Raw genomic sequence first — 27,681 nt, 5'->3', positions numbered from 1 at the left:
TACTGGAAACCGTTATGCACTAGGTTTTCTTCGAGTAACGCAATTGCGCTTTCGTTAAAGCATGGTACATGGTAGTTGGCGCACCCTGTACATTTTACTTAATAATCGAAATGAGGCCAAGCCAAATTCACTCGAAATCAGAATAAACAGCAGCCACGCACAGCAGTGCTTATACTCGGACTCAAAGTGTGAGAGAGAGAGAGAGAGAGAGAGAGGGGGGGGAGGGAGGGAGGGAGGGAGGGAGGGAGGGAGGGAGGGAGGGAGGGAGGGAGGGTGGCTGCAGTTTCTCCAGAAAGGCGAAGCAATATTAGAGACAGAAGTATACGACAATTCCACAACGGAAGATTACACCACCGAGAGACGCGAGATGCTTGGTGGTGCGAGAATACTCAGGCTGCGAAACTGAACATTCTCCTACCATCAGGCCTTGTAAATAGCCATATAATGCCGTGACCTCAGTGAATAATTCTTCGAGGTCACGTGAAGTTTCTTCAAGTGCAACCTACAAATTCCTGTTCATATATACAGATTGTCCCACATAACTTGAGCCAAAGTTTTAAAAATGAAAGACGCTCCGGACGCTAGTTGAACCGAATGCATAATGTTAGCATTGGCCTAAAGTCTCAGGCAATTTTTATTTTCCTCTTAATTAAAAGATTAGTTATGTTTAATTAATCAGCTTTTTAAATACTGGCTGCGGACCCGAAGTGTGATACGCGAGGATGTAGAGCACCTTGAGAAACCTCTCAATAAATTGTTTGCAACACGACATATCTCACGTGGTCCTTTCTTCCGCATTCCAAAGAAAGCGCACGAAATATGAAAAAATACCACGTGACGAGGCGATTGCGCACTGTTATTGTGTGCACTCAAGCGTGTGATGGATGAACAAGGTCTGCTGTAGCGAGACTGGCCCGCGACAGGGCGTTATGTCTGGTGTAGGTATCTGGGCATATATTCTTTACATATATACTTCTGGACATATAACACAAAAATCCTTGCGAGGACACAGATCGTGGACTGGTGTACACTCTAAGAACAGTTTACACCCTTTGGAGTGCCCCTTCTGCCACACAACAACAATCGTCATCTGACTTGATGCGTTCCCTTTCTTTAACGCTGCGAGCCCGGTACTTTCCCGTAACGAACGGCATACGCATTATCAGCATGATAGCATTTCCTGTCGGCAATGCTATCATGCTGATAACGCGCGTGCCGTTCGTCACTGGAAAGTACCGGGCTCGCAGCGTTAAAGAAAGGAAACGCATCAAGTCAGATGACGAGTGTTGTTGTGTGGCAGAAGGGGCACTCCAAAGGGTGTAAACTGTTCTTAGAGTGTAAGTATCAGCCCACTAAATCACCGCGTTCGTTTACACTGTCTCCTCGATCGACTCCCTTTCCTCCACGATGCACCGATGCAAATCCGTAGAAAACAGCAAAGAAGCTTCGCTTAATCCTATACGATACCAAAGGAAAAGAAGGGCTGCAGTAGTGAACGCCTAATGTCGAAATGTTTTCACCTCAGAACCCCAACACAATTCGAAATCTTTGAATCGCGCAGAACCACTCAGCAGTAGGATGCCTTTTGTATTACGCTAAGCGGTATCACGATGACCACACGGCATGTAGCGAGATCTTGTGCTGCTGTCAATATCGCGTTACTGTCCCTGTATAAGTACAACCAAGTTGCTCTGCAGAATAATATCATATTGGTACACGCCTTATAACACAAGTAAGACTTCGATAGGTGATCGTAATAGTGGTGTTCGCATCAACGTCAGAAATATGCTTGCCCTGCAAGAAAGAATTTGCATGTTTCTGCGAGGCCACGTCTGCAATCAGGACCCGTTGTGAGCTAAATTACCTGTGAGTCTCGTTGCACTGCTCGGATGACTTTCAGTGGTGGGTGGAGGTCAGTAGTATAACGGCGCCTTTATTGTTCTTACGTGTACAACATATAAATACTACAACACCTTGCCTACCTCCCCTGCAATGTGAGTGACAACGTCACTCACATTGCCAGCATTCATTTCTCCTTGCACAATCCGCACATCGTCTCCTGACGACGACGCGAAGCCATAGTTAATGTCTGTGTCTTGTTTTGCTTCTCGTTTACGTCACTGTTTTTGCTTATAGGTTCACCGGTCTCTTCTATGTTGTTAGCGTTGCCAACCACTGTGGGTTGCGCGCCTTCAGCTACGGCTGTATTCCTTCCAGCCATGGATTCCTTTGGAAGGCGAAGATCCCATACGGAATATACCGCTGAGATGGCGCAAGCGTAGTTTAGAAAATTCAAGAGTGCTATCAATAGAAAAAAAAAAACACTGAGCGTTTTAAGAGCAAGCCAGTTATTCCAACTTGAACTTCGTCGTGGTTGCTTGCATTAGTTTAGGCCTCGAAATTTATGTACGCGAGGTTATGACGAATGCGTGCCTTGTCGTAATATCCTCGCTCACACTAGACAGTCACGTCTCTATGCCTAATTATCTCCCTTGACACGCCTTGTGGTTCTTTTGGCTGCATCTGCCTTGATTATGAGTAATGTTTGACTGTTTGTTATGCTTGATGGGACATAGAAGCTATTCACCTATAACAGAAAGTGTCTGGTAATGAAAGCTGCTTTGCGAAGTAGGGGCGCGCGAATGCTGGAAACGTCCAAGATTAACCGCACAGTTCTGTTTCGCATGTCATTTCATATACGATTTGTTCAAGTATTCTATTGTAACCTAATATACGAGGCAACTACGACTGTTGGAATCTGCATGCCTACCATAAAAAAAGACCAAGCATATCGGCAACCGGCCGCTTGAAATGTGCGTTGTAAAGCGACAGGGAACTGCCATGACTTTTTCAATTCTCGTAATTGACTAGGAATTCGTTTCAATGCCAAATAATAATGCGCATATTGAAAGAAAGAAATCAGTTATCTTTGTCGCAGTTCCTCTCCAAGCTTGCTTTATTGCCTTAGGCACAAAAAGACACTCGGCATTCACTTCAGTGTTCGTGTTCAATTTGATTTTAATATTCTGCTATTCGAACTCACCCAGAAAGAATCCGGTGCACCAGTTATTCAATTACGACACTAGTCGCGAAAATTTTTGGCCCTCATAGCAGTTTTAATACTAGTGACAAAGGGAACAACAGGAAGCTATTCGACGAGACCGTGAACATGGAGCCAGACGTTTTCATTGCGCTCATTCAAATACAGGAGGCCTGCATGGCTGCCTGTCGAACTATCTAAAATTGCGCTTATCAAACGCATCAGGGCAGAGCTGCAGAGCTATTACTGCCTCGAATTACATGCAACTGGGTGCACGCCGTGGTGAAACGTGTACCCAGTGTGTGGAAAATGTATAATCTTAACAGATTTCTTTTAACGAATAATTAATTCGATGAAATAATTTGACTACCTGCAAGTACCCGTAACATTTGTTAACTTTTGTTCCATCTATGCAGTTTGACTTCCTAGAATTTTTTTGTATTATCTAGATAACTAATTTCTAGAGTATTTAAGTAGTAAAATGTAAGCTAGCTTAGTAAGAACTAAATAAAAGAAAAATAAACGAGGGCAGCACCACCACTGGGTTCATACACTTGTAGCATCTAGAGCTCTTTAAACTATCAACCCTTAATAACAATTACTCGCCTGTTGGAACAGAGACGAACTGCAGTCACGATGACATTGCGAGCATAACTACCTATAGTGCGCCAGTGATGGCTAAAACTGCTCGCTAGACCAAGCGTCACTGGTCTGACTGCAGACCGAAATACATAGGAACAATCTGTGTGCAGTACCAATATTGTACATCCATGTAGTGACCACGACACTGTGCTTAGGTAGTGATTTTTAAGCATTTAATGAGTGTTTGAAATCAGTAGATGCAACCGGCCGCGGTATTCTTCTCGCGCGCCATTGAAAAAAAGAAACGTCTTTGGCAGTTCCTATTATTCATGCCATTGTTTGAACATATGTTTGTGTATATAGTATGGCATATCTGTGAAGTATAGACATATCAATTAATTAACAACTTTTCGTGAAAAAAATACCATGGTACTTGTACAGTGAAATCACCTACACACAATTAGTCAGTCAGTCAGTTTTTATTTGCAGGAAAATCACATCATCCCGCGGGTGGCAGGGACTAAAGGCATGGTTGCCTGACGAGGTCTCTGTCCACGTAACAAACGTTCAAGAGGGGGAAACATTGGGCCAGTTGGCCCGGACATGCGTAAATAGGAAAAGAACGGCGACTTCAGACGGGACGTAAGACGAAGAAGCTACCGCTCCTCCTGCCACTTCTTTGTCTTACGTCCCGTCTGAAGTCGCGGTTCTTTTCCTCTTTAAACAGTTAAAAGGATACGTGGATTACTAATAAAGTAGACTGAACTTCTAGGGTGTTTACTATTTTATAATTTTATGTTATGCTTCTCTATATGGCTTTCGTAGATTGTGAAAATGCATTTGATTGAGTTGAGATACCAGCAGTCAAGGAGTCATTGCGTAATTAAGAAGGACAGGAGGCATGCGTGAATATCTTGAAACATTTCTACAAGGATTCCACAACTACCTTGTTTCTCCGCAATAAAAGTAGAAAATTACCTATAACGAAACGGGTCAGGCAAGGAGACAAAATCTCTACAATGATATTCACTGAATGCTTAGAAGGAGTATTCAAGCTATTAGATTGTAGACGCTTAGGAGGGATGTTCAACGGCGCATATCTCAACAACATTGGTTTGCAGCGGATGCTGTTCTGTTCAACAACATTGGGGATGAATTGCGACAAATGATTGAGGACCTCCTCCTCCTCCTCCTGCTGCTGCTGCTGCTGCTGCTGCTGCTGCTGCTGCTGCTGCTGCTGCTGCTGCTGCTGCTGCTGCTGCTGCTGCTGCTGCTGCTGCTGCTGCTGCTGCTGCTGCTGCTGCTGCTGCTGCTGCTGCTGCTGCTGCTGCTGCTGCTGCTGCTGCTGCTGCTGCTGCTGCTGCTGAGGAGGAGGAGGAGGAGGAGGAGGTGGAACGGCCTTGGAGGGACCATCAATGGTCCAAAATCTGATCGAGCCCTCTTTAGAGGGAGTCCAACCCACGGCCTTTGGTGCTAATTAAGGCGAAGATAATTAATACACTGGTAATTAGGGTGCAGAAAATAAATCACTCACACCCACGACTTTTGGTGGGAGTCAAACTGACGCCCTTTGGTGTTAACTAAGACATAGTTAGTTAATATATAGCTAATGAAGGCCCTGAAACACACATATGTTGTTAATTAAAGCACTGTAAATAAGATATCTAATTAAGACACTCTAACCCAACACCGTTGTTGTATGTCGAACCCTCGACCTTTCATGGGAGTCGAACCCAGGACCTTGCGTTGTGGCATAATAGCTGAGCATCGCGTGGTGATCGCAATGCTTTCTCATTCATCTACGTAGGCATAACTAAGTTCCCCACAATTGTTCTTTTTTTTCATGTTTCGTGCTTTCTCTCAGAAACGTCAGTGCAATGAGGAGGATGCGGACTGCACAAGAGCTTATCCTAGTGATGTCGTATCGGCAGTTGCTTTTCCCGGTCGCGAGCCATCTGGGCGAATGCGTCGGCTGCGGAGCATTCCTTGAGGCTGAAAGTAGGTCAAGTTGGATGTTAATAATTTCGGAGAAGCTAGCACAAGCCACACGAATCAGAACGTAAACGAGAAATTTTAATCCTACGAGAGGCTGCGTTTTACCCGCCGTGGTTGCTCAGTGGCTATGATGTTAGGCTGCTGAGCACGAGGTCGCGCGATCGAATCCCGGCCACGGCGGCCGCATTTCGATGGGGGCGAAATGCAAAAACACCCATGTACGTAGATTTAGGTGCACGTTAAAGAACCCCAGGTGGTCGAAATTTCCGGAGTCCTCCACTACGGCGTGCCTCATAATCAGAAAGTGGTTCTGGCACGTAAAACCCCGTAATTTTCTTTAGGCTGCATTTCATAACGTTCCATTTCATTAACGCTTCTTGTCGCCCTTTGTCGTAGGTTCGGACGCTGCCTAGCCACCGTCATCGCTTGACTAGACATACGATCACAAAAAGAGTCGAATTGTTAGGAAATACAGTCAAGCTTGCCCTGTAGACCAATGAACCCAATCATGAATCATTTATTGTTGACCTATTAGTTTGTTTTAAGTTTAGAAAATGTACGTATACGCGTGTTAAGCCTACGCCCCCAACAGCGCACTTAGGTGTCGAGACGTCAAGTGCTACTCCGGCGCCAATAAATGACCGCAAGTAAAAAAAAAAAACGTTATGGCATTTTCACATTGAGAATAGTGCTTATTAAATAACTCGCAATGAATAGTAGAACAGAAACTGTGAGTGTTCACTTATCAATTTTTAGCAGATTCTTTTAATAATGCGACGTCGGTTCGCGTTCATCAGCGTACCGTCATGTAACGACAGATCCTTACAGGCACGCACAATTGCCATATTTTACCGATTCTAAGCATCTATCCTGTTACTCTCCTTCTCGCACACGTCTTCTTGCTTTCTTTTTTTTTCTTTCTTTTTTTCCCCTGCCCACGACAAAGGAGCGCGAGAAGCTACCTCAATTATAAGTAAATAAAGTATGTTTTAAAGTCCAACTAAGAGAGAGAGAGAGAATGAAGGAAAGACAGGGAGGTTAGCCAGTGTAGGTACTGGCTGGCTATCCTGTGCTGCGGAAAGGGTTAAAGGCAATAGAAAGTGATAGAAGAAAGAAAGAAAAAAAATGAAGTGAGAAAAATTCACGCCGTAGCGCGACGCAAAGCGCTACAACTTTCAAACTCGGCAGCACAACTCACAGGCCTAAGCTTAGGAACTTGAGCGAGCACTTAAGGCCTTGAATGCCAGAACCCGTCTGGATCAGTGTTCTAGAACCTTTCCGTGCGTCAAGGTGCGATCGTCCAGTTTTTCGAGTGCGGTCGCGAGTACTTTTCTTGCCACATTGTAACCAGAACAGTCACGTTGGAGGTGTTTGACTGTATCCTCGCAGCCACCATCAAGAAATGTCAGTTGGCTCGAGAGCAAATCAAAATTAAACGCTTCAAACACATGTCTAATCTTTAAGAAAAAGGGAAGCTAGGATTCTACTTAAACCACTCTTACTACGGCTCTTAACAGCCACTTAATCATAAGCTCACTTGGCATGGCGTCACACCGCTCGACCTTCTGCTACTGCTGCTGCGGTTACCCCTTTATCCACATTGAGTTCCATAAAGCTTACTGTCAATGCCTAACATTTTTTAGGAGCTTTCTCCGGGACATGGACTCCAACAGAGACGGGAGGAGTTGAGTTTGCTTTTAGGGCTCTCTGTGCTAGCAGTAAGAAACCAGAAGGAGTTGGAGGAGCGCGCTTACACTGAGGCCACACACGAGACACGGATAAGCATGCTGTGTCACTCCCAAGTAGGCTGTGGAATCAGAATCATTTGTGCAAGCACCGGGTTGTTTACGAGTGCATTTTATGTGTGTATATTTTTTATAGAAAATGATCGGTCCATAAAGCTATTAAACAGCAATAAGAAAACCACTTGGAATATCGACTTAAAAATGCTAACAGTACATGTGAACTCTTAGGAATCTCGATATTGCGCGCATTTATTAAAGCGGCATTTCTTCCTGTGGAAGGAAAATAAACATTTTCTTTATGGAGCTAACGATGCCGCCGCCGTTGTAATAGGTTGCTGCGGAGGATACGGGGGCTGCCTAAATTTACTCGATTAAACTAAGCAGAAGAAAATGAAGCACTATACTGAAACTCTTTAAGTTCCAAGAGTGCTCTCCCTCTCTTTTTTTTCCTTTGTTTACCCAATCGGCTCCACTGGAATAAATAGTAAACTAACAAAAACTAATGGAAACAAATGTCAAGCGAAGGCAGAACCAGCGCGAACTTGTATATACAGCTGCAAATGCGTCTGCGTACGACTGCTTTTATATATATATATATATATATATATATATATATATATATATATATATATATATATATATATATATATATATATATATATATATTGTCACGTGCCGACCCGTTAACCGAACGGAAAGCGTGGTCGAGGGCCCGTTCGCGCTTGACCGGCGGCGCTCGCGGTCGAGTGGCGACGTTCGCGGGTGGTGACAAAATTTCCCGTCCGACAGACAACGCGGCGGGTCCTAATTAAATCCGGCCAGCGGTGATTATGCAGAGCAGCCCGCCCACCCCGTTCCGTGTTAATGAAATGCGCGGGCGAGCGCAGCGCGCCTGCGCAGCACGTGCGGACCGGAGCGCCACCGCGACGCTACGCCGCGCGCCGCACGCACTCACCCCCCGGCGATCGACGCGAAGAGTCGCGCCTGCGAGCGGCCAACTTCCCCGATCGCGCGCACGTGTAGCCCGCTGCTCTCGAGGCGTCCCTCTCGGTGACACGGGGTGGCCGAGGCCTGTCACGGGCTCACCCAGCAGCAGCAGCTGTGCCTCCAGGCTCCCCTCGCCGGCTGCACGGCCCGGGCTCGGCGCGCACACTTCGGCCGGCCTCCGAAGACACGGCGTGCGCGCGCCACAACTGCGGCACGCGGCGACGACGCCACGCGCTCGTGCAGCAGCAGCAGCCACTCCTCCGTCGTGCGGCGCCTCGCAAGGCCGTCCTCCCCGTCGACGCTGTGCAGTTTTGGTTTTGGTCTCGGCGCGCGTGTTCGCCTGGCCGTCGGACGACGGATTGTGACCCAAACAGAGCGCGTTTTTTGTCTGCCACGTGTGCATTGGCCCGGCGTGCCGGTACCTCAGCCGGACTAACTTCCACGCTTCTGACAGCCAGCCCACGCCAGTACGGTCCACGAGGCGTAAGTAAGGCGATCAGCTGTGGAGCTGCCGCTTCAGGCCACCTATCTTTCTGTCTTTCTTCCTTTCTTTTTTGTTCTTTTTTCCCGTTGCCCGCGAATGATCCGAGCACTTGTCACCGCGTCGTAGTTATTTTGTGGAGAGAGAGAGCGACTCAGGTGTGTGGCGCGCAGTGAGACCTCGCCGGATGGGAGCAAAAGCAAAACATTCACCTGTTTTGGTTGACTGCAGCGTTGAAACCGCGGCTCGTATAGCAGCGGAACAGGCTGTTTTTGTTCTCTATGCGCAGCGACGCGCGTAAACGACGAAAACAGCCTGTTCTGTTAGTTCCTGCTCAGCTGACAATTCGGCTTTAATCGCGGGCAGGCTAGAAAAGGCAGATTTTAGATTTTACCATTTGTTCAGCTTTCTTCGTGGCCAGATCTGCGTTCAACGTAAAGGCTCAGTGCAACACCGCAAGGCTCTCCGTGTACTTCTGCGGTTATCGTATCAACAGGTTTGTTTTCTTTGTGCTTGGCTTACAAAATCGTTTAAGCATGCCATCATTTCACAACAAGCCTAAGTGAAATCGAGCTTAGCTAGACTTCGTCAGTACATGGAAGAAAGTGTACAGCTGAAAACGGTCCATATTGCAACGCTGAATAACTTAGGGACTCACGCCGTCAGGTAAATTTGGTTTCACTTTTTGTGCGATAACCAACCCTGAGCAAAAGCAGTGCTGCGTTGTAAACTAGTACTGAGCTCGTTTTGTGAATATAATTAGCTTTCGATATTGCTTTGTTTTTTGCATTAATTCCGAGGAGTCCTTGTGAGCTAGCTTCGTCGTCGACAGCACAGTTCGGGGAAGGTCAACGTGAAGTCACTGCACTCTGTAAATTGAACGAAGAGTCAGAAAAAGGAGAGGAAAGAAAGGCGGAGGCCTCCCGGAAAACGCATTGCCAACTCTTGAATACCTCTAGCTTGTATTCATTTCTTTATTCCCTTCTTGTTTTCTTATTTCTTAATTTCTTCCTTTCAGGCGAAAGAAAGCTAAGAAAAAAAAACAATTAGAGTGTAAATATGTTGTCAAAGCATCCTTAAACGAGCGCAATTAACTGTAGACCTCAAAGGGCACTTATGTGAACTACGTGACCCGTATACATATGCCATACTCAGAGACAACAGACCGGCAGCGTTGTTTTGTTTAGAAGGGGCCGCAACGACGTGCCCATGTGTTGTTCACACCCCTTTCCCAATCTGGCTGTTTTGATGGACGCTCACATGCTCCATGTTTTATTGACGCCTGTTGGTTTCGTAGACGAAATTATAAAACTGCACATCCCTCGTTTTTCTTATTAGTTGCTCTCCTGTGGCACGTGTGCTACTTCTATTTCTTGTACAGCTCTGCCTTATTATGGAGTTGTTTTCTGCGTTCCAACAAACGCAAAATGTAAATCTCCACTTTAAAATATCCGCCTAGTAGAAAAGCGCACGACTTTCTGAATTTTTCCGCGATGATCCGAATCCTAACCTTAGTACAAGGGTTTTTTATTGTTCTCCTGCGCTATACAGAGAGAGAGAGAGAGAGAGAGAAGTCATATAGGAATGGCAGGGATGTTAAGCAGGCTGAGCCACACAGGAGACAAGTTCTCATTTATGACATGCAAACGCCTCTGATAAAATGCCGCTTGAATGCCCGTTACTAGTGCTGTCATAAAACCTTGTCATGATGGTGATGTCATGGATTTCCCGGTGATGTCATGGATTTTTTCAGAGTGCTTTTCCTAAAATTACGAGTAATGTGGGCATATCGTTAGTGGTGAGAGCAAAAGAAATCCTCACTAAATAACACGTTTACGATTTCTCCTGTGAAACTCCACGGCGCAAGTTTCGTTTAAGAGCCCACGCTAGCACATCCGGAAGGAGGCAGGGTGAAGGACCGACGGAGCAGAAGCTTGTGCTGTGTAGAGTCGCTTGCGGATTACGCCATCTTCGCTTCTTTTTTCTTTCTTTTTTTTTAAATGCACAGAAACATTCTTCGTACGAGGGTATGGGCAGAGCTCGTTTTCTCCCGACGGCTACAAGCATGGCTTTAGGAGCTTCGCGAGTCTGACCGCCGGCCGCTGAGAGTGACGAACTCTGGCCAACCTGCCTGCTAGACTCCTTAGCGCTTTTGGGGACAGTCAGGTGATCGGTCCTGCCAAGGCGCCATGCTTCTTCTGGTGCCTTGGTTCCTAGAGCATCGTATTCTACGCTGAAACCAATGTCAGCAAACGTACTCCGTCACGAAGAGCTTATGTTGCTTATTTCATAAGATTGCATCTTCTAGAATGACGCTGACTTCGCTTGCACCTTCCGGATTACGTTACGAAAAGGAGACGACAGCTGCACGAAAGTTGAGTTTTTCACCACAGCTCACACGTCAGGCGGAAAAAATAGGTCGTGCGTTCAAGCTCGTCGCGAGTTGTCAATAGTTGCGTCACCTAATAGAGCAACGATTCTTATACCCAGACAGGCGCAACATGTTCCGTCCTGTGACTTGCACTTGTCAGATCGTTTAGAAAACAAGCTCGAACTCTCTTCATCATCGCTCAGCGTTTTCGTTTATTGTCTCTCTCTCTCTCTCTCTCTCTCTCTCTCTGGCTGCCATCGGTAAACTCACAGAGTACTTGGATACCTCTTCCGATTGATTTACCACATTTACATTTTTGTTGTTCTTATTGTTGTTATCGTTTCTCATACATCCAAATCAAAAGTTGCTAATACGTCGATTATATTGTGGTTCACTTACGCGTCATTGAAAGCGGACGTACCGCGCAATGCCAACAGTGGTACTTTTGCGCATCACCGTCGTTAAAAGAACGTCAGTCAAATGATGGCGACAATTGACAGGGTTGTCACTTGTTGAAGCTACAGGAACGGATTCTTCTTTCTCGTGCTTCATACTGCTGGAATGCTCCCTACATTTCCATTGCTCAGGCATTGTCTGAACATGTGTGGTTGCCAGGCGGCGCCGCGCGTATTTCACCGTTTTGCTCTCCTTCGTTTTCATGCACATGCGAACAGTTTTTCATCATACTCTGCTCACACCTCGCGCGGCCTCTTTTCGCCCGTGCTTCAATCTTGGCAAGGTGCGCTTGGTGCCAATCCTTGAGTCGTCGTTAGTTGTACCTTGCCCATTGGATTGGCTAAAATATCGGTTTCTATTTTTTGTCATTATTTTATATTGAAGAAAACAAGCAATATTTAATTCTTTAGCTTACCAGTTTTACTTCCTCACATTTCCCTGGCACTTCATTAATTTAGTCAGGCTATGTGAACGAACGAAACCTCGCTTTATCATTAGATCTTCTTTTATTATAATAAAATGTGTGTGTGTGTGTGTGTGTGTGTGTGTGTGTGTGTGTGTGTGTGTGTGTGTGTGTGTGTGTGTGTGTGTGTGTGTGTGTGTGTGTGTGAGAGAGAGAGAGGGGGGGAACACGTTGACATCGTTGGTGATACCGCGGCTGTTCACTTAGTCGCACAGCACATAAAAAATATAGGTCGGCTCACACACAAAAAAAAATCGTAAAATGTCAACAAAAGTCAGAAAGCGCATAGGCATACTCTTCAGAAAGTTCAAGCCATCCAAATTAACTCATTGTACGTGACACAAACACATACAATTCATTCGGAATAACCTTTTTTTTTCTTTAGCTGGCCGCCTTGACTAATGTCGTTTTTGTTATAACAGTTCACCGGAGTCTCTTACGAATATTTCACCGTAAGAGCAGCTTTGTGAATATGGAGCCTAGTATACGATTGGCGCGGCACATGTGCTGCGAAGCAGAATTTACGGTCTTCTAGCAGCTCTCTGTGTTCACTATAGCATACATGAGCTACATTATTTTGCTTATATAGCGAACAGTTGGTTTTGATGAACACTGTAAAGTTGACGCAGCGTGGCCGTTGGCCTTCAGTCGTTATATCGCTGTCTGTGCACGAAGCATCGCTTAGCGCGTGTCGTACTAAGCTTGAACGCGGCTCTACAGCTTGTGAATGCAGGCGTAAGGATAGCTTGATACTTGTGATATTAGGAGCTGGCTAAAGGACGATAAATCACATACACTGCTCGTTTTCGCAAGCGCGCTCACATTCGAAATCCCAGCGGCTGTCTAATTTTTTATTACTTTTTAAGAAATGTCATCGGCGAAAAGCGCAGGACTTTCTGAATTTTTCCACGATGATCCGAATCCTAACCTTAGTACAAGGGTTTTCATTGTTCTCCTGTGATATACAGAGAGAGAGAAAGAGAGAGAGAGAGAACGCAAGCAGAAAAGAATTATTCTCAACTACCATTTGACGTACTGGATGCCGGATTTTTCAAAGACAGAGTACATCGTGACGTGTTTCTGATAAATAATATCCGGAGCTTGCGAGGCTGTAACGATGCCTCAGATAGAGCAGATGAAACCGTAATGTCTCGGGCTCGCGTTATCGCTGATTAAAGATAATTTTGTCTTCGCCTTAATTTTCGTGAGCAAAAAGTTAAAGGTTGCGGCACTTACTTGCACACACGGATGTTGACCTGGGGCGCTATAACGTAAAACTATTCCAAACTTTTCTATTGCAATTCTGTGATGAGCCCTCCACGATTAGTGAAAAGCTTTTTTGGGCCACCCCCACTTCACCTGTCTGTCACACAACGTCACCAAAACCGCGATAGCTTCCCATCTGATATGACGTGTGCACACTGATTATGCATGATTTAACCGAAGAATAGAAAAATAGTTATTTCTGATTCGACGCCTTTTCGCCATTAGCCATTGGCCATTGGTCAAAAGTTTTCGGGCTGCACCTACTTCACCTGCCTGTCACGCGACGTCACAAAACCGCAATAACTCACCGCGTCAAAGTGACGTGTATGCGTTAAAGATGTATTAATATGCCGAACAAAACTCAGTTTTTATCTGAATAGCCGCAGGCTGCCCCGTTCCGAATGGAATAAAAAATGGCTACCGCCGATCGCTCAGGCACTGTCTACTCGCACCTACCTGAGAGCATGGGTTTATTTGCGTGTAATAAAACTTTTTGCGTGGCCGTGTAACGTTTTCGAGCACTTTCGGCGCGTTTACGACCTCGTTCTGCCAACTCTTCTTTGCTGAGGATCTGTTTCAGCGTCATTCTTAAGCTACCGTTGCATGTCGCCGGGATTTTTGACTAGCCACCGCAAGCTAAGCAAGAGAAAGTGGACCAATCGCGGACGCCAGCACCAGCCCCTTTGCCCGGTTATCGATATTCATTGCAGAGGCTCGGCCTCATCGAATCCCTCTCCACTTGAGCGTGCTCCTCGGCACTTGTCAGCCAGTTAGATAAGACAAACCGCTCAGTGTAAGCAATGTTATTCGTTTTTCAACAAACAAAAGTGACCTCCTATGAACGAGGAGAGCGTTTTATTGGTCTCTTCAGACAACCCTGCGGGTGATCGCCCGATGCTTGCGTCGGCGGTTACGCAAATTTGGCGTCATGAGATTGGAATAAAAACACATTGGAATAGTTTTACGTTATAAGGCCCCTGGCGCGTGGGTGGTACCACTATGAAATTGAAATATGCGAAATCGGAGCTTGCCTGCACGAGAAATACCTCCAGCAGTGACGGCCCAATACAGCCTGCCCACGGGACTTATGGAAAGCTCACATTTTATATCCATAGTTCGGGCTCTGACAAATTGTGCGTACAATAGCTGTTACCCTGCTTCGAGACGACGTTCAACTAATTATTGAAGGCCCAAGTAAACTGATCTGACGCCCGTGTCGCATTCATCGTTTTTTTGTAACGGTCTTTTTAACCAGTTCATGCTGGGAAAGTATTCTTTATAATCTCCATATTCATTCGCTTGGCAGGAAAACGTTGGTGACAACTGCAGAAAGTGAAAGCCCAACATCCCGTTCTTGAATTTCGCGCTAAACTTCAGTGCCATTGCTTTAGTGGGACGTCATGTACGTCGAATTAATTTCTCGTTTTTTTTTTTCGTCCTTTAAGGCGCAAGAAATGACCTGGAAACTTTCTACGATGACTATACTGTATGTTTCCTTTAAAATGCAGTGTACGCACAACAAACCAGACTCGAGTAGACGCTCTCAATATCCTGGACGTCACGGCGAACAAGGACGGGAACTTCAAAGCGTAGTCGCCGCCCGTCTTTCGTTTTTGTGTCTCTTCCTGCTCAGCAAGTCGAGTGGCCCTTTTGCTACTGATATTTCCTAACTTACTAATGCAGCTTCGCTTAACGTTCATCTTTGGTGTGCCTTTAATGAAGTTGTCTATGTAGAATGCAAGCAGGTACAAGGAAATGTAACTGCACGTTGGCGCAGTATCAAAACAATATGGTGATAGCGCATTTCAAACGTGTATTTCCACGTTACTATTTTCTACGTCGCGTCTTCTGGCATTTCATCATTTTTTTATATATTTGTTTACACTGTAAGTTTGTCGGTTCGCACCAGTGAGCGCCCCTATATGAAAGCTTATTCTATCATACTTATTGTTAATACACCAGTATCGCGTTCTTTAGGACCATTACTCAAGCCAGCATCCTTCAAATATTCAGCACTATAACGGCCAATGATACAGGGGTCGATGACGCTTACTCACAGCTTTATGGTTTTTCAGGCTCTGTGGGTTTCGCCAAGATATGCATAACACAATGCATTCATATTCATGATGACTTTAAGCCACCGAGTCACTCATATTTTGTGCTAAAGAAGACAAGAAAAATAAAGCATTTACAGGCTATCAGCCCGCAACCCTTTGAACTAACCTCCGAGTTCATAGAATACCAGTCCCGGCGTAGGCGTGGAAATTAACGTGCAAAACAACCCCTACAAATTAGAAGGTAGATACTTTGCACAAACTGGTTGATCAAGGCAGCAGCACGAACACTAATAATACCGCAATAGAAGCAACCGATAAAGCTCAAGGAACATAAAATGTTTGTATTAAACCTGACAAGTGCTGAGAAGGAGGGATGACTGATAGCTAACGTTTCACAGTTTTGTGATGCATTGCACGTGAACTGAAGCGTCAGTTATCGTTCTTGAACCAACGTAGACGTAATTGGAGTGACGGAGCTGTTCGGGGCACCGGAAGAGTAACCACAAGTGACAATATTCTTTCAGCAGAGGTGTACTAGTGCCGAGGTATTCTTCGGCACTCAATCATTATTGCGTAATGTTCGCAACATTACTTTCTGTGAAGGACACGTGTCCATACGCAATAAATAGGTCAAAATAATAACTGGCACAAACTTAAATGACACCGGATGCGCTAGCGAAGCTGTCGGAAATTATTTGTGGGCAGTAGCACAACTTGCAGGAAATATAAGCATGCACAGTTCAAGCGTCATGCTGGACGCCGCGCATATACTATGTACAATTTGAATTTTTCGCCAAATATTTTCTTTGGAAGTTATCACTACTCTGCAATCAGCGCGTAGCCTTTAATTGCATTCGCATTACTTTACCATATGATTTTTTATGGCGCAAACAATTTTCTGCGCCCTATAGGATGTTTCTGTGACGGTACCAGAAATAAACTATTGTCTAACGCAATCATTCATCATACTTTATCTTCCTAAGTTATAACTCATCTATGATACCATTGTTTTCCGTATAGATGCAAAGAAGGATAACAATGTATTGATATGGTGGCACCGTGGCTCTCACTTAGAAAGTTTCTTACAGCTGTACCCTTCTTAGGAGAGCGCAGATGCAGTACTATAGGGATCTGCCTACTTTTACTGGGTTCTCTCTGTATGCCAGCAATTATACTTGCATTATGCATAACGGGTACTTTTGCTTTTCTGACTTCATTGCGAGCTGAGAATTAAGGGTGGATGTATTGATAGTCATTTTCTGTGTGTCGCTAAAAAATTGTTTTCATCAATTGTGAAGTTATGCTTGTGGCGTTGTGTGCTTCTAGGCGTTTTTTTTTAGGATTATAAGAATGCTTCCTGCACAAAAAAGGTTCCTGTGAACTTTGTTGTTCCTTGTTTAGTAATGTCATTATGACACCTTCATACAGTGCCTGGATTATGATGACGCAGAAAAGGAATGTCCAGCACCGTGACTGGCACTCTGGCTGTTCGCTTTCTGCACATTTATGTGGTGTTGTAGACACGTGCTTTTTTTATATTACTGCCCTCTCTCGCATACACGAGAGACATTTGAGCAGAATGCGTGCTGGTTTAGCTTAGTTATATTAAACCAGCACGCATTCTGCTCAAATGTTGCGTTGTATATTATAGCTTTCAATAGATGAAGCGCCAACAGTGACGGCACACTAGGAAGGAACAAAGACAGGACAAGGCGCTGTCTTTGTTCCTTTCTAGTGTGCCGTCACTGTTGGTGTTTAATCTATTGAAAGTTATGCACCAACTAGCCCCACAACGTGTTTTAGTGCAGTATTTTATAGATGTGTGTTCCTGAAGATGACAATTAGCACCGAGTTCATTTCCTGACTTCTTAGATGCCCTTTCAATTATGCTCATTACCATATGCTATCTTTTTGTTTTCATTTGCTCTAAGACTTTACCACATTAATTACACATGCGTGTGTGTGTTCGTGTGAGATCAGTTTTCTTGACGCCTTATTCGTCATACCCAAGGTCACATGTCGCAGCCTTTAGGCTCGTCATTGCTGCAGACAAAACCTGCATGGAGGGGCATTCGTTCAATCAACATTGCCAAAATAATTACTTTTAAAGGCAGAGATAACGCTGTGACATTCCGCATAAGTTGCTGACTTTCTTTTTTGTGTATGTGTGTGCGTGTGTGTTTGACGTTTATTAACGACCGTACTGCTTGCTTTCTCGCGAAAAAACTTTCAGCATATCACCAGAAAAATGCGCACTAGTAGCATTTACTCGCAAACCGATGACGCCTTATATCATCTCAATCAATGGGCGGACTATTTCCTATGTCCGAACCCACAGATTCCTTGGCGTAATAATTGACCGAGACCTCTGTTGGAGCCCGCACGTGGCCTACATGAAACGGCGCCTGACAGCAACTTCCCAGTTGTTTCAATACTTGGCAGGAAAGACGTGGGGGATGTCAGTAGACGCAATGCTTAAACTCTACAGAGCTCTCTTTCTCGGTTTTCTAAGATATAGTCTACCTGTACTGACCAACACCTGCAAGACAAATATTCGTGTTCTGCAGGCAGCACAAGCTCAAGCACTCAGAGTCTGCCTTGGTTTGCCCAGATGCACCTCAACAGAGGCAACTATTGCGATTGCTCGGGACCATCCAATGCGAACTCACATTACGGTGGAAGCCCTGAGAACGCACATCAGACATTTTGCACGTGCCACCTATCACCACCTTGCAGCACTACCTTCGGACAGGCACCAATCATCATTCGCTAAAACTATCATCAAATACAACGACAAACTGCCATCGGGCTTCACCGCTGCATCTAAACCATCGATACCCCCTTGGTGTCTTATCAGCCCTACAGTCCATCTCAGTGTACCAGGAATCGGAAAAAAGTCTGAACTGTCGTCGCCTGTGCTCAAACAACTGTCTCTGCTTCTTCTGCACGAGAGGTACGCGGACAGGGAACACATTTATACCGATGGTTCCACAAACATCCAGTGTTCGTCCGGTGCTGTGGTTGTCCCAGCAAAAGCTATTACCATCAGCTTTAGGACTGACCACCCAACAACATCGACATCTGCTGAACTAGCTGCTCTTCGCGCTGCACTTCGTGTCGTCAATCGGGAGCCACCTCGGCAATGGTCAATCTTCAGCGATTCAAAGGCAGCCCTACAATCTGTACTATCAGCTCTGCATCGCGGGCCATTCGAACAGCTCGTATTCGATATTAGATGCCTACTCCATACATCACAGGAGAAAGGACACCATGTGACGTTTCAGTGGCTGCCAAGTCACTGCGGCGTCACTGGGAATGAAGACGCCGATAATGCCGCTCGGGCAGCTCTTGAGGACGCACAAGAAGAGGCCATACCGCTTTCACGATCCGACGCAGCTAGCAGACTTCGAGTGCTTGCACATGAGATCACGCTATCTCTATGGTGCACACCAAACAGCCAGACCACCCAGAGCAACCGTCAATACCACCTGCCCTCTTTGATGCATCTCTATATGCCAACTGGACTGCGTCGAAGAGAGGCGACCCTGCTTTATCGCTTATGGCTGGGGGTGGCTTTCACCAAATCTTACTCCTTCCGCATTGCAATGGCCGACAACGATCTCTGTAATGCCTGCCTTTGCGAGGAGACGCTGGAACATGTTCTGTGCGACTGTCCTGACTATAACGTTCAGCGACAGTCCCTGGCATCTGTTCTAGCGCGCCTTGACAGTAGACCATTGTCGCTCGACACGATTTTCACATGCCGCCGACAGAAGATATCGCAGGTGAAGGCGACAAAGGCACTACTTCGGTTTTTGAAAGAGACGGGATTGGACAAGCGGCTGTGAGAGTGACGTCGCGTACCATGCCAGAATGATGGACTCCAACGGACCATGTGTGTGTGCTGTGATATGTGCTCTCTCTCCCTCTCCCCCTTCCCCATCTTTAATCTCCCCCATCCCTCTCCCATGTGTAGGGTAGCAAACCGGTTAAGCCATACAGGTTAACCTCCCTACCTTTCCTTCTCCACTTTTTCCTTCCTTCCTTCCTTCGATGGGTGGAAAACTGCACACTTGTTACATAATCACTTATATATAAGTAACACTTTTGTAAGGATATCAATCTATCATGCTATTTATTATCAGAAATGTTCAGCACTACCACTGCACAAAGCATGGCTTAACTTCGAACCGCACTCGATTTTTCGTTTTTACACGGAAATCAAGAAAGCTTTGGGCTATGCTATAGTTGTATGTGTATGGCCCAGTACTGTTAAGGTCAAAGTTGCACAGCTGCACAGATTCGATGCCACACAGCTCACATCGAACAAACGCGTGCCGCAAGTCGTGCAGAAGCTATGAGTCGCAATCTTTGGGCGCTGCAGTATTGACTTTGGGAAAACGGTGCCCCTTTTCAACATTCAGTGTCGGGTGCCTCTGTGAAGTTTTATAAGCACCTCGCTACAAATGTTGGACAAATTCCCTTTTTCTACGCTAATTTGTGCTAACTTTTGCGTCTTTCTTTAATTTCGTACAAATCACTTATGTTTTCTTATTATTGTCGCTTTCATGGCGCTTATGTTCCACCGTGTAGGCGAACTTTGAAGTTCTTTGAAATATGATCTGTGTTTAGACGGACAAAACGGTCTTGTGAAAGGTGTGATGCTATTATGGGTGGAAAAGAAGAGAAAGTATAGTATTTATTTTTCAAAGCAACGTACATGATCGCACATTATGCACATAAGCATAACGCTGCCACGTACCACAGTTGTCGATCTACACATGTTAGGGACGTTGCACACTAAATTGTTCTGCATTCATTTGTAAACAATAATAGAATGTATGTAGCGATATTAGCGCTTTACTTGAAACTTCGAATTATGTGGGTGGTCCTGCTGTTCTAAAGCTATACATGTTGTTGCGCTGTGCAAGCCCTGCTTCTTAATGAGCACCGTCAGAAACGCGAGCACGGTTTTTATCTTCATGGTCAGTTGTCTATTTGATGTAGATTGACCACATTGAAGATGGCATTCACGATCAATCTTTTTTTACTGAACTTCACAATTCTGTTAACTTAAAGCAAAAAGAAAAAGGAGAGGAAGAAGTGAAATTCAGGCAGAACCCATCTGCTGATGGCTATCGATGTTAATGCGATTAATATTCAGACAATCTAACGAACGACACACCGTATTGCGGAAGACCCCTTTTTTTACAATTTGTAGTACTAATCATTCTCAGATTTTCATTGCTTCGGACTTGCGGACGCCGCAAAAAAAAAAATGGTTCATTAAACGCGGCCTCTCAACTGTAGGCACTTTTATCCCGTTGACATTGCAGGATTGGGATTCCGCATATGTGACTTGGAATGAACTATGACGTCATTGCATAGGCTTCTTTTTCAGGCGTAAAACAATAATTTTCATTGTCGGATAAAAGAGTACGCGTTATCAAGTTTATTAGAAAATTGTTGCCATGCGACACTACTCACGTGCCAATCGTGTCAAAGCGCTGGCTTGCGCGATTGAAGCTGGTAAAAGTATTATGTGGGATTTCTAAGTGTAGGACCATGGTCTAATGCATAGACCATCGGGCTGAGGAAACCGGGTCCGAACCCAACCATCGGACATGTGATTGCCTTTTTTGATTCAGTCGCGAAAGCGACATTTCAGGGGCTTGAATGCAGACATCAGCAGCACGCCAAAGTGGGGGAAGTAGGCTAAGAAAGTTCATCGTCCTGTCAGCCACTCCTTGCACTGTGGACTACAAAAGTAACTTCCAAGCTCCAGGCGAAGGCTACGAGAAAATTTGGCTGTTCTACAGGGTCCCGCGCGCAGTTAACTTTCATATTTCGATATAGAACTGGTTAGTCAAGAATTATTGGAGCTAAGCGACGTTCCCGTTCATACATACTCAGGCAGGATAATTGTCATGGCCTTGGTGACATCAGCAGCTTGTGAACTAGAAACAGATTTTTTTACGGGAGGGCAATATCCCACTGAAATAGCTCCTTTTCGTAAACAGCTTCGTGCTTATACCGTGGCATCAATATTCTCAGAAGCAACACACCAAATAATTACAAGTGTCACTACAAAAGTCCCAGCCTCTTCCTAACTAACGACATCATATATTTGCAAGCCGGTGTAAAATTCTACATCAACCATGCGACAGCGAAATTCTTCTGTCATACATTGAGATTCAACTGAATCTAGTGCCGTAGGAATGTCCCCATTGAAGCCGAAGCTAAATTTCCTTCGCCTTAGCCGTTACCCATTCGCAGGCTTACTCGCGGTGAGCGGTTACTGTGTCGTCATGAGGCAAGGCAATCTCTGGTTTCTATTTTTGGCATAAGTGAGCACCCGTACTCATGCAGCCAACTGGTGCGAGAAAATGCGTGGAACTGATGTTTTGTCATGTGCTCAGCCAAGAGGCCGTGCAGCATCTGACTGCCGATAACGGATAGCAATATTAGCTTTTCACGCTCACCTGAATTGTAAGCGTCAACGTAATCACACTACAGTTATTTTCTTTATCATCAATCTAGAATCATTCTGTATTCAAGCGCGCTTCACCTTGTGATTCATTGTCAGGACCGCCGGCATAGAATCTCTAGTACATCTAAAAACTACGGTCATTGCGATTGCAGTTACTGAAACATGACCGTGGAGCTGTGCTACACTTTTCCACTCACATCTTCATAGGCGTGCACATTTGGCTATCTGTATAGGCCCACTGTAGTAGTATTCTACCCGTACGACACTGTAAGCTGGCTTATGCTAATGCACAAGTGTACGCTGTTAATAACTCTGCAGTCCGTGAGGAATTCGCTTTCTTCGTATCGGTACAGTCGTGTCTTTCTTTTTAGCTTTTTTTCTGCATTGATACATTTGATTTTTTTTTCTATTATATCGTCCGCAGAGCGCGAAGGGCACGTGTGTCGCATGCTAAAATGCGCCCGCATGCTGTGTACTTTGATTTTACTTTTATCGTGACGATCTTATTGAGAATCCCTAAATGTGCTCTTAGTGCCATGACTATTGCAAATTTTATTTCTCAGCACAATAATATGGCGAGGAGATAATCTATCCTAAATGTAGCAAGAGAGAGAGAGAGAAGGGAAGACGGAAAGACAGGGAGGTTAACCAGACTGAGTCCAGTTTGCTACCCTACACGTGGGGAGGGGAATGGGGAGTGAAAGAGGGAGAGAGAGAACTTAGGTGTAGGATGTCTATAGTCGGGCACTCAAATCAAAAATATGCAGTAAGAGTGGCATGACTTTACTCACGACGCGGGAAACGCGTACGATCTTTGACGATGCGAACAATATGTCGGTAAAACAAAAGCCGTGGAAATCAAACATTGCATTGCTTTAGATGTAATGTATTGAAATGTTTTAGAAAGTAAATCTGGCAGGTTAGTCACGATCAGAAAAATTACTATGTTCTCTGGATATTACTTGGACACTTTCTGGCTTCTTGTCGCCACACTTATTTATTTGTTTGTCTGATCTTCCAGATATTCATTAGCCCCTCCTTCTTTTTGTGCAATACTTGCAAACAGTGCGACGGATGAGCTACAAAGTTTTACTGTGCAGATGAAACCTGCGTCTCTTTGCACGTACAAGTGTACAATCCTGTAAGCACCACTAAATAATTATTTCGTGGCGATGTGCACGCCAAAATAGAGATATTTGACCACCGAATATACTTGTACTTTTCTTAATGCATTTACAGTGTTTTCGTGGGTACCTGAGGCCCTATTTGAAGAATTGCAATTGCGCAACATTTCCCGCTTATTGTCCCGTACCATGATGCGTTTTGCATGCATCGTGCAGTCGTGACGATTGATATCGTTTGGTCTCTGTATGCTGACAGAAAGAGATCGAGGTTGTTATTTGGATTGAGCAATTTCTTACGATACATAATATTTATCTTAAGAAGCAATGAGAGAAAAAAGAAAGACGCCCCATATCATTCAGTTCACTTCACTGTAGTCGTCACAGCATGTGATTGCTCCTTATTCATAAAATGTCACTTCCTAGAAGTTATTAATGCAAACATTTTATCGCGTATAAAGGTAGCGCGCCCCTTTTCTTTGCCAGCGACGTGCGTTTGGGAGGCCAGTTGAAGGTCGTTTCTGTCCAATCCATGTATGCCCACTATGTAATGCTGCTACGCTTGCCAAAATCCTTCCGCTAAAAAGGAGTGTATTCTTATGCAGTTGGGACTGAGAGCAATTTTCAGTACGTCTTTCCTTAAGCGTGTTCTTCTGTTAAGCTTACTTCGTACCATTCAGGGAAGAATCGAGGTAAGCATACTACATTTGTAATCTATTACATGGTGGCTACCATTCTATTTTCCATTCACTTCAGTTCCAATGCTGATGTATCTCAAAACTCACGGACATCTCGATGAGCCCGATGAAGTCGACAGCCGCAGTGATAGCTTGCTTACCTCCCTAGAAGCATGTCTTCTAACTGGCATTGTTCTTGATTACAACCGAACGCATTCGCAATGAATACAACTATGTGAGCAGCAGTATCTTTTGTCCAAACACATGTGTAATAGTGGTCAAACTTATTTATCTTCTAAATAAATTTTATTTATATATTTATTTATCTTTTTCTTTATTTATCTTTTTTCTTAGAAAGGCTTCGGTTCATGTCCGGCTCTATTGAATTGAGTCGTACTACCCCCACAAATTCCCTACTATGCAGCAGCTGTTACGAATGACCCGTGAATGTAAAGAATTTACACTCAGAAGTCTTTTATGAGCAGCCGTGTCAATTCGCTGTTGATCAGTTCACCGAATCGCCAAGAAAATGCTTTTTCTTAGAAGACGCTGTAAAACATCCTTTAACATACAACCTGTAAGCTTCATTCTATATATATATATATATATATATATATATATATATATATATATATATATATAGTGGTCTACGCTTCATACTGTGGTTTATATTTAACCGTGGGCAGCTAGCGCAGCGGCTCACCCGCCGTGTGATAAGGGCGAAAGCCACGTCCATGTGTACTTAATTGTGAGCGCACATGCCTCGGCAAAACAACGTGCATTGCTATTTCTTTCTTTCTTTCTTTGATCGCCTACTTCCGTTATCGCGCGCGGCTCGTGCAGACGCCGGGCGTGTTAGAATGAACGACGGATGCGGTTTCGAGTTCCCCCCACCGTTCGCCGTCGTGCCATGCGCGCCGCCAGCCGCAGCCTTTGGCTCAGTTTATTTTGGGAGCCCTTGTAGCACCTTCCTCCTTTCCGCCCTCCCCCACCATTTCCCTTTCAGCCTCTTCGCGTCTTGTTCTTTATTCTTTCTTTCTCTCTCTCTCTCTTTTCCTTTTAGGGCTCTCCTTTGGTTCTCTTTCTTGTATTTTCGACATGCTTGGACCGCCAACAAAGGAAGCTATTCACTGCGTCTCTATAGGAGGATGCGTTGATAACAAGCACCGCCGCTAACAGATTTTTTGACGCCGGAGTCGCTGTCGCGCCCGCATTCTGCCTACACCCGTTAGTCCCACATCACCGGTTGTCCTTGCAGTGAATTTTATGTAGTGATTCTATGCCTAGACGATTTTGCTTCTTTCATTTTCTGTGTATTTACATGGGGCACATAGGTGATTTATTTATTTATTGTGTGTGCGTCCGATGCACGCGCGCGCGCGTTTGTGTGTGTCTGTGCGTGTGTGTGTGTGTGTCTGTGCGTGTGTGTGTGTGTGTGTGTGTGTGTGTGCGCGCGTGTGTGTGTGTGTGTGTGTGTGTGTGCGTGTGTGTGTGTGTGTGTGTGCGCGTGTGCGTGTGTGTGTGTGTGTGTGTGTGTGTGTGTGTGTGTGTGTGTGTGTGTGTGTGTGTGTGTGTGTGTGTGTGTGTGTGTGTGTGTGTGTGTGTGTGTGTGTGTGTGTGTGTGTGTGGGACACTTTTTTTCAAGCGCATATCAGTTATGTAACAGAGTGAGCAAGTTGGAAGCTGGTTCAAGTGCAAACATCACGGAGATTATTTCGTGCAATACCGCAGTAGCAAAGTGGCTGTAGGGCGTTGTGCTGTTGAGCTCTAAGAAGTGGGTTCGATCCGATGGGGGTGGAATGTAAAATGGATCACTTACTTAGATTTAGGTGCACGTTAAAGAACCTCAGGTGGTGAAAATTAATCCACAGTTCCCCCACTACGGCGTGCTTCATAAATGGATCATTCTTTGGCACGTAAAATCCTAGATCTTCATAGCTCTTCCTCCATTATAATGCGTATGGCGGAAAACTGCGCAAGGTGGCATTACTTTACTGCTGCTGATCGGGAGGCAAACGTTTGTCCATGACAATCAGTTCATTTCGATGTGAAAGTTGCGTTATCATTCTGGCGAATTTTCAACTACACAGAGACAGAAAAAAAAGTGATCAATAAATCTGACGACTGAACCACAAATTATCATCATCAGCAGCAGCCTATCTTTATGTACACTGCAGGACGAAGACCTCTCCCTGCGGTCTCCAATTACCCCTGATTCCAACTTGCACCTGCAAATTTCCTAATTTCATTATCCCACCTAGTTTTCTGCCGTCCTCGACTGCGCTTCCCTTCTCTTGGACCCATTCTGTAACTGTAATGGTCCACCGGCTATCCATCCTACGCAATACATGGCCTGCCCAGATCCATTTTTTTCTCTTAATGTCAATTAGAATGTTGGCTATCTCTGTTTGCTCTCTGATCCACACCGCTCTCTTCCTGTCTCTTAACATTACGTGTAAAATTTTTCGTTCCATCGTTCTTTGCGCAGTCCTTAACTTGTTCTCGACCTTCTTTATCAGTCTCCAAGTTTCTGCCCCATATGTCAGCACCGGTGAAATGCGCTGTTTGTATACCTTCCATTTCAGTGATAATGGTAAGCTTCCAGTCAGGAGCTGATAATGTCTGCTGTATGCGCTCCAACCCATTTTTATTGTTCTGTGAATTTCCTTCTCATGGTCAGGGTTCCCTGTGATTAATTGACCTAGGTAAACGTACTCCTTCACAGACTCTAGACGCTGACTGGCGATCCTGAATTCTTGTTCCCTTACCCGGCTATTCATGATTATCTTTGTCTTCAGCATATTAACCTTCAACCCCACTCTTACACTCTCTCTGTTAAAGTCCTCAATCATTTGTTGTAACTCGTCCCCAGTGTTGCTGAACAGGACAATGTCATCTGCAAACCGAAGGTTGCTGAGATATTCGCCGTTGATCCTTACTCCTAAGCCTTCCCAGTTCAATAGCTTGAATACTTCTTCCAAGCGCTCAGTGAATAGCGTTGAATAGATTGTCTCTTTTTGTGTGACCCCTTTCTTTATAGGTATCTTTCTATTTTTCTTGTGGAGAACCAAGATAAATGTGCAATATTTGTAGATATTTCTCAAGATATGCACGTTTGGCTCCTGTACCCCTTGATTACGTAATGCCTCTATGGCTCTGCTATCTACTGAATCTGATGCCTCTATGACCCCTTTATCTCTACTGAATCAAATGCCTTTTCGTAATCTATGAAAGCAATATAGAGAGGTTGATTGTACTTTACAGCTTTCTCCGTTACCTGATTGATGACATGTATGTGATCCATTGTAGAATATCCCTACACCGAAACCTGCATGTTCCCTTGGTTGACTAAAGTCCAGTGTTGCCCTAATTCTATTGGAGATTATCTTGGTGAATATTTTATGTAATACTGGAAGTAAGCTAATGGGCATATAATTTTTCAATTCTTTAACGTCTCGATTTTTGTGCATTGGTATAATGCTGGCATTCTTTCAGTTCTCTTGATCACTTGAAGTCGTAAGATATTGCGTATAAAGGGCCTCAAGCTTCTCGAGCATTATATATCCTGCAAGTTTGATTAAAAGGAGTGTTATTCCATTCTGTCTTGCCACTTTTCCCCGTGTCATGTCTTGCAAGGCCATTCTAACTTCAGCGTTAGTTATGCAGGGAGCCTCTGTATCCTGTTCATTGCTATTTCGAATGAAGATAGCGTGGCTTCCGTGGGTACTGTACACGTCAGTATAGAATTCTTCCCCTGCTTTTATACTATATCTTCGAGATTGCTGATGATATTACACTGCCTATCTTTCAGTGCATACATATTGCTTTGTCCGATTCTTAGTTCCCTTCTCACTGTTTTCAGGCTGCGTCCATTTTTTACTGCTTCCTCAGTCTTTCTAAGTTATAATTCCGAATGCACCTAATTTTCTCCTTGTTGATTAGTTCTGACA

The 27,681-nt window shown here is 44.7% G+C and overlaps 2 protein-coding genes across 4 annotated transcripts in view; one reads left to right on the top strand and one right to left on the bottom strand.

The window, feature by feature from the left end:
- LOC135897999 (uncharacterized) overlaps positions 1-8,752 on the bottom strand; it is a 132,386-nt gene extending 123,634 nt beyond the window's left edge. Inside the window, exon 1 of one of the 2 annotated variants that reach the window (XR_011511028.1) lies at positions 8,318-8,500. Coding sequence is in view for 1 of the 2 variants with exons in the window: in XM_065426708.1 (XP_065282780.1) it covers positions 8,318-8,752 (435 nt within the window). In the remaining variant the exon portion in view is untranslated. Of the gene's footprint in view, positions 1-8,317 lie in introns of both variants that reach the window. The other variant, XM_065426708.1, reaches the window with a different exon arrangement.
- The window catches only part of zfh2 (Zn finger homeodomain 2), a 343,365-nt gene continuing 324,366 nt past the window's right edge, over positions 8,683-27,681 (top strand). For both annotated transcript variants that reach the window (XM_065426701.2, XM_065426703.2), the window contains exon 1: positions 8,683-8,832. The gene's annotated coding sequence lies outside the window, so the exon portion shown is untranslated. The remainder of the gene's footprint in view (positions 8,833-27,681) is intronic.

The sequence above is a fragment of the Dermacentor albipictus genome, chromosome 1 (assembly GCF_038994185.2).
Source record: "Dermacentor albipictus isolate Rhodes 1998 colony chromosome 1, USDA_Dalb.pri_finalv2, whole genome shotgun sequence".
NCBI classification, from domain to species: domain Eukaryota; kingdom Metazoa; phylum Arthropoda; class Arachnida; order Ixodida; family Ixodidae; genus Dermacentor; species Dermacentor albipictus.
This window is presented reverse-complemented; position numbering and strand designations above follow the sequence as displayed.